This window comes from Rhamphochromis longiceps, linkage group LG19, assembly GCF_057381845.1.
Source record: "Rhamphochromis longiceps isolate RC_006_pf linkage group LG19, R_longiceps_female_GT1.1, whole genome shotgun sequence".
Taxonomy (NCBI): Eukaryota; Metazoa; Chordata; class Actinopteri; order Cichliformes; family Cichlidae; genus Rhamphochromis; species Rhamphochromis longiceps.
The window spans coordinates 11991257-12004585 of record NC_140575.1 but is presented as its reverse complement, the minus strand read 5'-3'; the positions used below and the strand labels follow the sequence as shown (position 1 = coordinate 12004585).

The following is a 13329-nucleotide window of genomic DNA, read 5'->3' as shown; positions in this document are numbered from 1 at the left end:
CCATCCAAGAGGCTGGAAACTCAGGACTCTGGCTCCTGTTATGGTAGCTTGACTGCAAAAGGCACAGCTGGGTCACAGTGGCCGTATCCATCTCTTGTATACAGTTGTTGTTTATAAGACTCGAGTTAATTTGCCAAAAAAGGGAAAAAACACAAATTTATTGTCATTTTTCAAAATTTTCTATCAGTGTCGTGTTTGTTCTGGTTTCTCATTTTAAAGTAAATTTAATCTTTGCATCAGGAAGGAGGCGGAAGAAGAGCGTGGATGGCGGTAACAGGGCGGGACTGCCCCACAAACCTTCCATTGTTTTTCTTGTTAAATGTAAAGTTACTGAGTTGATGTCAGACTGTGGGGGTTGCAGGCTGGCACATATTCTACTCACGCTAACTTATTCCAGAATAACATCAGTTTTGAAGATTTGAAGGTGAAGCAGGATGGAGGTATACCTGGAGCAAATCTACAGGAAACAAATGAAACTGTGTGTTTGTGCACTTTGTGTTTTCGCTTCCTTTAACACAGAGACTAAGTTTCCAATCCCCCCCTGCCCACACACACACACACACACCCTGGCCTTCTTTACCACCTTCATCCTGCATATAACCACACAGTGACTGTTTCCATTTCCACAGAAGTGTAAGGGTTGAAATTAGAGATGGCACGATACCACTTTTTTATGTCCGATACCGATACCGATATCATAAATTTGGATATCTGCCGATACCGATATGAATCCGATATAGTGTTTTTTAATCAACAAAACTGTTTTTTAAAATATCTTGCTGTATTTTGCAAGTCTGCAAGTTCATACTCAAGTTTAAAACAACAACTACACTAAAGCTATTCTGTTATACCTGTATACAAAAAAAATATTTCATAGTTCAGCAATACTGATCAATCTAATAAACTTAGACCTACACCATCCTCCCTATTCTGGTATTTTAAAGAGTACTTAGCGTAAATATTAAGCAACCTAACTAATAGGGTTCCAACTCCCAGCAACAACAAAATTAAATAAATAAAAAATAGGGAACCACCCCTCACGCTCCACCTCATGATGCTTAATCAACGTAATCAACCTTAATTTGATGCAGTGTGAAAAAAAATGCACAGAAATCAATTATTTTTCAAGAAATATTAAATAGATTCAACATCTTTCTTCAACAAAATTGCAGACTGCACAGATGGTACCTTCCCAAAGTAAAAAGTACTATAGCTTACTAGGGTATATATATTAGACTTAATAGTCACTATGTACAGTAATTGACTTCTATTCATTTTACATCAAATTAAAACTTTGGGTGTCAGATAATTATTTATTAAAAGCTAGACATTTTAAATGAGAATAAGAAAGAAAAGTATGTCTTTGTGCCCCCTTTTCCCAGTTAATGCCCTATCGGCCCCCCTGGCTAAACTTTGCTAGATCCGCCCCTGCACAGTTACCAGCCGTCAGCTACGTAGAAAAAGATCCTGGTGTAGAAAGTAATATTAAATAAATTCTAACAACAGCTTATCAAGCTTAAACGTGCTGCTGTTGTTCAGCCGCTGGTTTGCTCTTTCTGGCGCAAAGTGGACCAAAAACAAACGAGAGACAGACTCGCGACAGAAAAGCCGATCAGCTGATTTAAGCAGTTTCACGATTGAAGTAGCAGCCGGAGAGCGAGAGGCAGTCGCTTGTTAAGCTTAACGTGGGAATGCTTTACAAACATTCAGAGATGGACTTACACACTTGCTTTACTTCTCTCGGGGATAACTTTGTCGGAGATGAAATGCCAGGTTGCTAGCGAAGCTCCACATGCTATCCAGACCACCGACAGGTCCCGCATGCCACAGCCGCTCTATCACGTGATGCATACTGCTCCGACGTGCTAACGTTCTGAGGTGAGTTACGGCGTGTTGCAAGTTTTGTGAGGTGCTTTCGTGATATTTAATGGATCGGATTACATTTTTTATTTTTCTCCGATATCCGATCCAGTAATTTAGGTCAGTATCGGACCGATACCGATACGTAATATCGGATCGGTCCATCTCTAGTTGAAATGGGGTCATCTGCTTTTGTCGCACACTGTGTTTGTTGAATATCAGACGATTTGATTCACAGCATTGTCTTATTATTTTGCGCCTACAGAATCTGTGTAATCTGAACTCAGATCTGTGACGGCGCAGGTTTTCCAGCAGCTGATTCATAGTTTGGGTGTTCGGTGACTTGAGTTTTGTGGGTTGTTATCGACTCACAGATGTATTTAAGCAACACGAGCTTTAAAAACAAACAAACCGAAACTGGTGTGAATCTGTCCTTATCCACGTTTTTATCTTTTATTTATTCATATTTTGGTCATTACATCAAATATATTTCTCCCTTTGTGTTTGATGAGATTGAATCAGCACAAATATTAAAAATAAATGGAACTAGAAAATATGTCAATGGGAACACGATTTAAATTAAAAGAAAGTTTCATAAAGACAACAACAATAATATCAAAATAAGTCATCATGTTTCTGTTTTTTGAAATATATCTTTACATTATGATTGTCTTTTATTTTAAATGTATTAAAGTATTTCAGTGTTCTGTGTTTGTGCTGATTCATTTTTTTTCTGCTGTTTTCGTGCAGCACCTGATGAAAGGAGTTCATTACCGCTGGGGATTCTTTGCACCCAGCGGCTGTGCCTTGGATGAAATCAGGGACATGGTGGATGCAAAACAGGTATGACGCTGTATTTACCCTGCGAGCTGAACATGGATGCTGTTCCATCGTGGTTTAACACTGTTAGCACATTAAATACCACAGACTGTATGTAAAAATGAGCATAGCTACTTCAACTCTGCCTTGTTTTCCTTAATAGCCCCCCACGGTTGGATGTTTCTGGAGACGTCATGGCCTCGTATATATACACATATACACATATACTGCTGACTCCCACTCCAAAGGTGTGTAGTCTTACCACTACACTACCCAGCTCACAACTTCATATCTCCAGTTCCCCACTTTACCCTCTATCTGAAACGTGCCCTTGTGCAAACCTTCTTCTGTTTGGCTGTTTCCATCAACGGCACCCGTTGCTTGTTAGCTCCGCCTCATTCTCTTTCACCTGGAAGTCCATCATAGCTGCCTCTTTTTATGGAAGACTCCTGTGTTGAGGAATCAAAACCTGTTATTTGTAGTGGGTGGGTGTGGCTTCTGTGCCTCTGACATCACAGAGTTCTAAGAGTTGAAAAAACTGATAAATTGTGTGTTCAGAGCAGCCTGTGCTTTTGGCTTACAGGGTAACTTCTCAATTCAAGGTCTGCAGCCTTAAAGTATGCAGCCTCAATGTTCCTCAAGGGCCGCGTACTTAAAGACCGCTAAGGCCGGAAGTGCGAGGCTTGTGAAATGGGACGGTCTAGCCTTCAGAATTAAGTCATGAGCTCTCTCAGTGGAGTGAAACTCAGCCGTCTGCTCCTTGCTGTCTAAAATATAATCAGACGCTGACGTAGATTCTCGACCATCTCATACTTCTGTTTAATCAGTTTTCTGTTTGACGTTTAGTCAGCTGTGTGAAAATCCCGGAGGCACCCTCCCGAGGGATTAATAAGGTTTTTATTTAATCTAATCTAATAACTTTAATCTCAGCCAAACCGATTTACTCACGAACAAATAAAACACTGAAAAAGGCCAAACAATAACATGTTTAAGTTAAGTTCTAACAGGCTTACGACTGATTTTATGCACTCTATCTACTGACTTAGTATCGCTAGCCTCAGCTCTAGAGTCACCTCGCAAGGAGGATTGTTGTCGCTTTACCTCTTCACTTTGCCTCGCCATGTTGATAGCCCTCTGCAAAGTCAAATCTGGGTCAAGCTGCATGCGTTCTGACAGCCGTTTGTCCGTGAGACCGACAACGAGCCTATCACGTATCAGCTCATCATGTAGCACTCCAAAGTTGCAATGTTCTGCTAGCGCATACAGTGCTGTCACAAAAGCATCCACTGTCTCATTTTCTCCCTGTCGGCGCATATTGAATTTGGCGCGCTCATAGATAACATTTTTCTTCACAATGAAAAAAGCCTGGAAACCATCACGTACCCCCTCGTATGTTGTCCTTTGCTCCGCTGTTAAACTCAGACCGCGAAGCACATCGTCCGCCTCGTCTCCCATGCAGTAAATCAACGTGTTGACTTGGTTTTCCTCCGAGCTGACGTTCAAATTACTGGCGAGACGGAATCTCTCGAACCTCCGTATCCATTTGGACCGCTCCTGCGGTTTTGAAAAGTCGAAGGATTCCGGTGGCTGGATGCTGAATGTCGCGCTCGGCCCCGCCGGTGTTCTCTCTGTGCAGTCTCATCCGCCATATTCTCCCCTCGTTTTTCCGCGAGCTCCGCCAGACACAGGTTCGTTCAGTTGAGGTTATATGGATCAGTACAGGACTTCTGACACCATGTCGTGTTATTCAATTATACGCGGGTCCACTGTACGATTCATAGCCACACAGTGGCTTTGTCCCAATTCAGGGTCTGCACGCTTGAAGTACGCATTTTAAGTGCGGTTACGTCACCGCCACACGACGACGGCTGTCCCAATTCGAAGTGTACTTCAAATGCATACTCCAAATGCGCCGTCGATTTCCCCAAATATCAAGCGTGGTCCGGTGCACACTTCCTGGTCCCATATATCCCACAATTAATAGCGCGGCGGTGGGTGTGGATAATTTTGCCGCAAAATACAGCAGAAGGGAGCGGCTGAAGAGGTTTTACTTTTTATTTTTCCCAAACTTTATTGAAATTATAAAGCGAACAGTCAGTCATTCCAGTTCAGTTTGTACAGTAGACATACAAGGCAAATAAGAGTAACAATATACAGTACAATGAAATAAGAAGGATAAATAAATAAAGGATAAAAAAAAAGAAAACAAAGGGGGGGAATGTGACAGACAACTTTGTATTTGAAAGTTGCGACAGCTCATTCGTTCAACATTTCTGAATGAATTTCAATCAATGACAAACCTTTTTTATTGGAAGTTAATTTAAGAGAGTTTAAGTAATATTCAATTTCAATCAAAAACAAATTAAATGTGTGTGTGAAGCAGCGGGAATGAGGATCAGCACCTCCAAATCTGAGGCCATGGTTCTCAGCCGGAAAAGGGTGGAGTGCCCACTCCGGGTCGGGGATGAGTTCCTGCCACAAGTGGAGGAGTTCAAGTATCTCGGGGTCTTGTTCGCGAGTGATGGGAGAAGGGAGCCGGAGATCGACAGACGGATTGGGGCTGCAGCTGCAGTAATGCGGACGCTGCACCGGTCCGTCGTGGTGAAGAGGGAGCTGAGTGTAAAAGCGAAGCTCTCAATTTACCGGTCGATCTACGTCCCTACCCTCACCTATGGCCACGAGCTGTGGGTAGTGACCGAAAGAACGAGATCGCGGATACAAGCGGCAGAAATGAGCTTCCTCCGAAGGGTGGCTGGCCTCTCCCTTAGAGATAGGGTGATAAGTTCGGCCATCCGGGAGGGGCTCAGAGTAGAGCAGCTGCTGCTCCACATCGAAAGGAGCCAGCTGAGGTGGTTCGGGCATCTGACAAGGATGAGGTGAGGTGAGGTGTTCCAGGCATGTCCCACCGGGAGGAGGCCCCGGGGCAGACCCAGGACACGCTGGAGAGATTATATCTCTCGGCTGGCCTGGGAACGCCTTGGTATTCCCCCGGATAAGCTGGAGGAGGTGGCTGGGGAGAGGGAGGTCTGGGCCTCTTTGCTTAGGCTGCTGCCCCCGCGACCCGGCCTCGGATAAAGCGGATGAAGATGGATGGATGGATGGACAAATTAAATGATGGGGTTGAGTTTTGAAATTTACATTTATGTATGTGGAATTTCCCTAATAAGATGGAGTTGCCGAAGCGTGAACTGTGAAAAGTACTGAATATGACGTCACTTATATATGTGCGAATGTTTAATAATAAAGTCAGTGATATAGATATCTAGATAGATAGATATATCTAGAAATCTATATATCTATATATATATAGATATATAGATGTTCATATTGATATCAGCTGGATAGTGTATTGGTAAGACTCTACGCCTTTGGAGTAGGAGTCACAAGTTCAAGTCCTGCTTGAGCCTCTGCATCCAGTGCTTATCTCATAGTTAGTGTGTAGTGTAGTCAACAGCTTTGTTGTGTGTGTCATAACAATGATGCAGACAGCTGATTGTGCTGTAAATAGTTTGAAACACCTTTAAAAAGAAAATAGCTGCCAAAAATAGCTTAATTACTTTTTTGAAGAAGTATTTATTCTTCTTCTTCTTTTTTTTTTTAATACAAGATGTGAGATATATATATATATATATAGATAGATAGATAGATAGATAGATAGATAGATAGATAGATAGATAGATAGAGATATATATATATATATAGATAGATAGATAGAGAGAGATATAGATAGATATATAGATAGATATAGATATAGATAGATATAGATATTGAGATATATATATATATTTATTGAGATATATATATATATTGATGTTCCTGTTGATCTCAGCTGGATAGTGTAGTGGTAAGACTCTACGCCTTTGGAGTGAGAGTCACAAGTTCAAGTCCTGCTTGAGCGTCTGCATCCACTGCTTATTTCTCATGGTGATGAGGTACAACACATGTGCTACGGCAAGGAGGAGTCAGGACACCAAGACAGGGGGGATATTGTCCTCCCCGAGGTCGGCAAGAAGCAACATTTAGCTTAGGATGTGAGGTTTGTTGAGAGAGAGATCAAGTACTGAGAGCGCAATGAGAGTACTTGAGACTGGTGGCATCCTTCAAAGGCTACGTGGTGTTAGGAGACATTACTCTAAAAGCTAACAGCAGGCTAAGATAATCAAATTTACTCCTGTGTAGGAACTGGAAGTTAAAACTATTTATTTATTCTTCTTTTTAAACAAATACTATAAAAGTTTAAACTTTGTTTTTTTTTAACTACTTTTACTTCCAGTTCCAAGTGTTAACATCCTACACAGGTAATTTGATTATCTTAGCCTGCTGTTGCTTTATGAGTAATGTCTCCTAACACCATGTAGCCTTTGAAGGATGCCACCAGTTCAGTACTCTTTAACTCTCTCAACAAACCTCACATCCTAAGCTAAATGTTGCTTCTTCCTGACGTTGCCGACCTCGGGGGACAATATCCCCCCTGTTTTGGCGCCCTGACTCCTCCTTGCCGTAGCACATGTGTTGTACCTCATCACCATGAGAGATAAGCAGTGGATGCAGACGCTCAAGCAGGACTTGAACTTGTGACTCTCACTCCAAAGGCATGGAGTCTTACCACTACACTATCCAGCTGATAGCAACATGAACATCAATATATATATATCACATCTTCTATTAAAAAAAAAAGAAGAATAAATACTTCTTCAAAAAAAGTAATTCAGCTATTTTTTTTTTTTGCAGCTATTTTCTTTTTAAAGGTGTTTCAAACTATTTACAGCACAATCAGCTGTTCTGCATCATTGTTCTGACACACACAACAAAACTATTGACTACACTACACACTGATTACGGCCCAAATCTCTCACAGTGAGGGTGTTTTTGGTTTTGTTTTTGCTCACAGGCTTTCGAGCGTTTTCCTTATAAAACAATGTTTTTACCGTTTCTTCCTGCAGTAAATATAAACAACGATCAACACAATTTAAAAACTGGTATAAAGTCCACACTTTTCCCGTCAGTTGTTCCGTCTGTCCTGCTCACGTCTCCAATGGTTGTACACGTTGTCATTAACGTGTCATAGCCTGTCAACCACGTTGGTTAGCTGCGTATATACGAATGTGAATCGCATCACTGGCTGGACTATGGGATACGGGAGCAGCCAGTCACTGACTCACACTGCAAAACAGAATTGTTAAAGTTTTAATTTCAATTCAGGTTAGATTTTTTTGTGCGCAACGCAGATGTTCTGTGCGCAGAGACGTGCCAGCAGTGCGCACGTGCACAGCTTAGAGGGAACATTGCATACATACATAGACCTCGATCTGGGTACTGGATTATATCTTCTTTCTTCATGACTACTGCTCACTGAATCATGGACTGTATTCACACAATCGTTAAACAATCATTTTAACAGATTAACAGATCCAGATTAGCACCGACTCCTAAGAGTTCATCTTTAGATCGGGTCTCGTCCCGTCTCTGGCAGCATCTACACACTGACCCACATAAATCCTTTAACAAATAAACCCAGTAACCAAGCAGAAGCCGTCCTTCATGGAGGCCCGTGCTGTAAGTGCCCTCAGTGAGTCTCTGCAGCATAAGGAGAGTCACTGCTGCTCCTCTTCCTCTTTCCGCTCTCTCCATCATCGTATCCGTCCGTCTGTCCAGGGTCCGTGGTTTGGTGAGAACGGGGAGTTTCTGGAAATTTCTGTCCAGGTGCCAGCACCTGTCTGACAGTCACATTCACTCTGGAGCTCTGGATGTACCTGGAGCAGACAGCCCATTCCTCCTCGGACACCGGCTCCACCACGGAGCCTTCCTGTGGTGGGGGGGTCTGGATGCTTCCCCCCGTCTCTAATGCCAGACGCCCCGGAGGTGCGGGGAGGATTCGTGGGACTGCGTGGTACAGAAGGCGGCTGGGCCCTGACATCACCATCACGTCCCCACTGTGCATGAGCATGGCTGTGGGGGGGTCCTGTCTGCGGGGGCCGCCCAGGAGAAAGATGGCTGACTGACCAAAACTGTAAAGACAACACGGAAAAACAGGGAATTCAAACATGTCCTTCGCATAACGACGGTGAAAAAACAAGCGTCCCACCTAAACGACAGCAGCGGTCGAGTGTGGTCCAGCTCCGACTCGTCCACGTGGATTCCCAGAGAAGAGTCTGATCGGTAATAGTTGAGGATTCCCGCTTCCGAGATAAAGCCAGGGAAGCCGCAGGCAGCTGTCACGTGAGCGGAGAGGAGGTGGAGGTCACGTGGGAAAGGAGTGTGACTGCTGGGAGAGTACGTCTGCAAACAGGAGGGGAGGAGTGAGATGAAGAGAAAGGGCGCCACAACAGACCGTGGCAAACGTTTGCTCTGAAACCGTCCCCGCCTGTGCTGCTGGAGGAGCAGCAGCGAAGAGGTGAAGCAGATGCTCACCTTTGTGTCCCAGTTGTAATGATAGCCCAGTGTGACCCAGCGCAGCCGCTCCAGGAGAGTTCTCGTTTTCCAGCCGCAGAAGATCTGCGGATCAAAGTTTTACATATTGTGTTATTTCTTAAATCTGTAGATCTGGAACACATTGCATTGTTAAATAGTCTGGTCTGTTACTGTACTGGAGCAACTGTAACCCACATAATTTTGTTAGGGATCAGTAAAGTATGCTGATTCTGAAATAGGTTTAAGAGGAAGACGAGGGCACACAGTTTGTTCAAAGATCCGACAGCAGCTGAACAACAGCGGACCTTAAAACAGCGCCACCTAGTGGCACTGAATTCATTAGACACTGCAGCAGTCGAGCACCGAGGATTTTCAGTAATTAAACACTTGAGTTGCTTTTTCTTGCATAAAATAGGAAACAGAGGCTCCGAGGTTTTGTTTGCACTCTCATAAACACTAACCCTTCCTCACTTTTTCACTTCACTCTCAGCTTTCACAGCAGAAGGTCACAAAAAGCAGCTGCTCGACACCAACGATGGCAATACGAACATCAGGTTAAAGAAACAATCTGCGCTCCTGTCAACATTAGCGGAACGTCAGGCGAATGTCAGAATTGTCGGGGGAACATCAGAGGAACATTTGGGAAAAATCTGAGGAACATTGGAGAAATGTTCGAGGAACATTGGGGGAAGATCAGAGGAATGTTAGAGGAATGTTGGGGGAGAAAAAGCGGCATTTTAAACTGGGTCATTTGCATAATTTGAGGATTTGGAAGAAGCGAAACGGTTTGAAAATCAGCTGTAAACTCAGAGCTCTGATGGTCTTTAGCCATGCTCAGACCGCCACCTCCAAACACGCACGCATGACCAGGCGCAGATACACCTGAGCAGCTGGTGGCTGTGGTGGTGTCGCAGTGACCCCTGCTGGTAGTAGACTGTTTACCTTCATCGGGAGGTCGAGCTCCTCCTGCTGTGACCTGTGCAGCACGTACCTGTACACACCTGTGAGTCTCACCTCAGGCTGTGCACACTCTGTCCCCAGATGTCCTGAGTCTCTAAGGGGGACATGTGCTTGTCCAGGTTGCAGATGTTTGGTTTCTGAGGGTAAATCTTCAGACACTGTCGGAGCCAAAACGGCTGCGTGCCGCGCAGGAACGGATCGGAGATGAAGATGAACCCTGGACGAGGAAGAGCGCAGAATCATCATCATCATCATCATCGTGTACCCAGAGCACTAAACTCGGTCCAGTTCATGGGCCATCTTCAGATGAAGCATTTGTTACCTGCTTCATCTGAAGCAAGTAACAAAGACATAAAGCAGCTCGTGTGTTCAGCAGCAGGCCACAGCAGAGTGAATGCAGAGCATCGTCTTCATCCAGCGAGTCCTCGCTGGATGAAGACGATGCTGACATTACGTTCCCAGTGGACAGCCAATCAGAACTGTCCATTACAGTCGAGACCATTCTGCTGAGCTAAACTAAAAACACTTCAGTTCCTGAAACATGGAAAAATGAGACCAACTCTCAGTAACCTGCCTCAGAGCCGGCTTCTCCCTACGCTTTACCTCACAGTACGAGGCGCCGCGAGGCAACTGTCGCTGTTATTTGGTTCTTTACAGCCGGACTGAATTGAACCAGACCGCACGCATTGCACCTCCTCTCCAAACTTTATTTAAACTCTGACGTGCGCGTGTACCTGGGTGTCCTCGCAGGCCGAAGGCTCGCCACTCTCTGACGGGCTGTAATCCGACTCTAGTGGCTTCTACATCGCTCACCGTGGCGGCGTCGAGGTTAACTGGAACAATCTACACACACACACACACACACACACACACACACATCATTAGCAGACGTCAGGATTGTAAAATCATTTTCACTCAGGTGCTGTCCTGTTCTTCAGCAGACCTGAACCAGTCAGGTGACACCCAGTCCACTGTGACGTTAGTCAGGTGGATTCAGGTGATCTGCAGATTCAGACTGTTCGTGTTTGAACTCTGACCCTCACACCTGTCTGCTGCTTCAATCACCTTCAAACTTCCCTCTGTGACACACAGTCATCGGTATGATCGATGAAATAATCGATCCAGGTGAGTTTGATCAGAAATGAAAGTGGACAGATGAGGGCAGGTGGAGGTAACCTGTGGAACTGTTCACTTTGTTGGTCAGAGAAGTCAAACTTCAAACTGACCCATGAAGAAGAACAAGGAGAAAGATGGCTGCTAGACGCCGGGAGCGCGCTTTGCTCTCACCTGTTCACCGGGCGCACACCTGGAAAAGTCGATGACGTCGCTAAGGTCCGGCGGGGGGTTCCTTCTCCTGTAAAACTTGAATATCTTCCGAAACGAATCCTCTCCACCCTCCACCATGGAGGCTGCCATCTTAGCCATGACGTCACTGTCTTGCACGCCCTGCTCCGGAAGTAAAAACTAACAAAAATGAAAGAACAAAACAAACAAACAAACAGATATTTAAACAGTTAACAGCGCGAGCGGGGAGAGACAAACTGTAACATGTTTCTATGGCTGTATCCCAATTCAGGGTCTGCAGCCTTAAAGTGCGCAGCCTCAACGATCCTCAAGGGCCGCGTACTTAAAGACCGCTAAGGCCGGAAGTGCGAGGCTTGTGAAAATCTTTTGTTCATTTGTTTGTTTGTTTCTACATGAGCTTTGATCATTCTCTGTAAGATTAAGCTCAGCTATTGAACGGCGTATATTTTAAAGTAAAGGCTTTAAAACCAAGTTAGTACAAACGTCACTAATGTCACATAACTTTGCAGACATGTGGCCAACAGTAATGTTTTAATGTTCTTCGTTATTAAACATTTGCACATAAATAAGTGACATAATATTCAGTACTTAAAGTTTACTCTTCGGCCGCCCCTCATCCGCCGTTTTTTTTCGGCAAAATTATCCACACCACCGCCGCGCTATGCATTCTGGGATATGTTGGGCCACGAAGTCTACACTGCCACAGCCTTAAAATTCAGGGAAATGAAGGACGCATTTCAGGGCCGCATTTCGAGCAGCCTTTGAATTGGGACAGCCTTCGTCGCGTCGCGGTGACGTAATCGGCCTTAAAATGCGGCCTTTAAGGCTGCAGACCCTGAATTGGGATACAGCCATATACTGACTTGGCCACGTTTAATGTGAACATCCTCACTGGAACAGGAGCTGTGACTATAAGGAGAAACACACTTTAAGAGAACTTGCTCACTTATTTGTCTCCTCCCTCTCAGATCCGGCCCGTGGTGGAGGAGACCTTCAGCTTTTCACAAGTGCCTCAGGCCTTTGAGAAGGTGGAGAAGGGTCACGCCCGAGGAAAGACGGTAGTCCAGATCAGCAAAGGGGGCGACGACGTATAGCTCTGCACATCGTGGGCTTTTCTTATTGAGTGCTGTCAATGCTTTTATAGACTCCGCCCACAAAACCAAAGACACATTGCACTTTATTTTCTATCCAAAGTACATTGTTTACCTTTTCATCAGGTTTGTGTGGCTGTTTCTTTTCCACTGTTTGCTGAGGATCTGAGCAGGTCTCCCTTGAAAAAGAGGTTTTTAATCTCAATGGGATTTTCCCGGTTAAATAAAGGTTAATAATAATAACAAGCACTAAAACTGCTGTCAGCTTAAAAAAAAGCTTTTATTTTTCAGTGACTCAAAGGAAACTCTTCACTAAAATAAAGACATCACATTATTACTTTAATGTGTAACAATATTCTCACATTTACAACCAGCAGAGGGCAGCAGAGTTAAACTCAAGGTCTTTACACTCAGTGGTTCTGTACAAACGACAGTGTGTGTGTGTGTGTGTGTGTGTGTGTGTGTGTGTGTGTGTGTGTGTGTGTGTGTGTGTGTGTGTAAAAAAATTAAAAACTTTACAGCGGATCACTTTGATCTACAAACAGCTTCTGGAGTGTAAGAGAAGTACCGTACAGGAAAAGGTGCAGCATTGAAACAGGGCAGAGGTCTCGCTGAAGTAAACAGTCTTTGGGTTAAAGGTCAGCTAAAAACATTTTGTTCATCAACGTGAGCTCGTAATCCAGCGCATCGTCTTTCCAAGCAAACACGACAGCGAACATCGGTGTGGGCTCCACGGCTGAGCTGCGTCTGAGGGCCCAGCGTGACGGAGCTCCGTCAGGAGGCCGTGAGAGTCGTCACAGCAGCTCCAAACTCCACCTCTGGTTCAGCTTTCGCTCATCAAACGTGTTGAGGATCACCTGGTTTTTATCGTACTGATGCCCAC

General features: G+C 44.5%; 3 protein-coding genes across 7 annotated transcripts in view; 1 reads left to right on the top strand and 2 right to left on the bottom strand.

The window, feature by feature from the left end:
- Positions 1–12959, top strand: part of rtn4ip1 (reticulon 4 interacting protein 1) — a 27995-nt gene extending 15036 nt beyond the window's left edge. The window contains exons 8-9 of the mRNA XM_085390950.1: positions 2611–2703; positions 12324–12959. Coding sequence (XP_085247076.1) covers positions 2611–2703; positions 12324–12449 — 219 coding nt within the window. The 3' untranslated portion in view covers positions 12450–12959. The remainder of the gene's footprint in view (positions 1–2610; positions 2704–12323) is intronic.
- On the bottom strand, positions 7900–12316 carry LOC146646330 (nucleic acid dioxygenase ALKBH1-like). The gene is given in 7 exon segments (XM_085390951.1): positions 7900–8687; positions 8765–8958; positions 9091–9152; positions 9155–9174; positions 10105–10267; positions 10785–10893; positions 11338–12316. Coding segments are annotated over 7 exon segments (1128 nt in total). The 5' UTR covers positions 11476–12316; the 3' UTR covers positions 7900–8245.
- LOC146646328 (uncharacterized) overlaps positions 12711–13329 on the bottom strand; it is a 52173-nt gene continuing 51554 nt past the window's right edge. For all 5 annotated transcript variants that reach the window (XM_085390940.1, XM_085390939.1, XM_085390941.1 and 2 more), the window contains one exon: positions 12711–13329. In XM_085390940.1, the coding sequence (XP_085247066.1) occupies positions 13241–13329 (89 nt within the window). In that variant the 3' untranslated portion in view covers positions 12711–13240.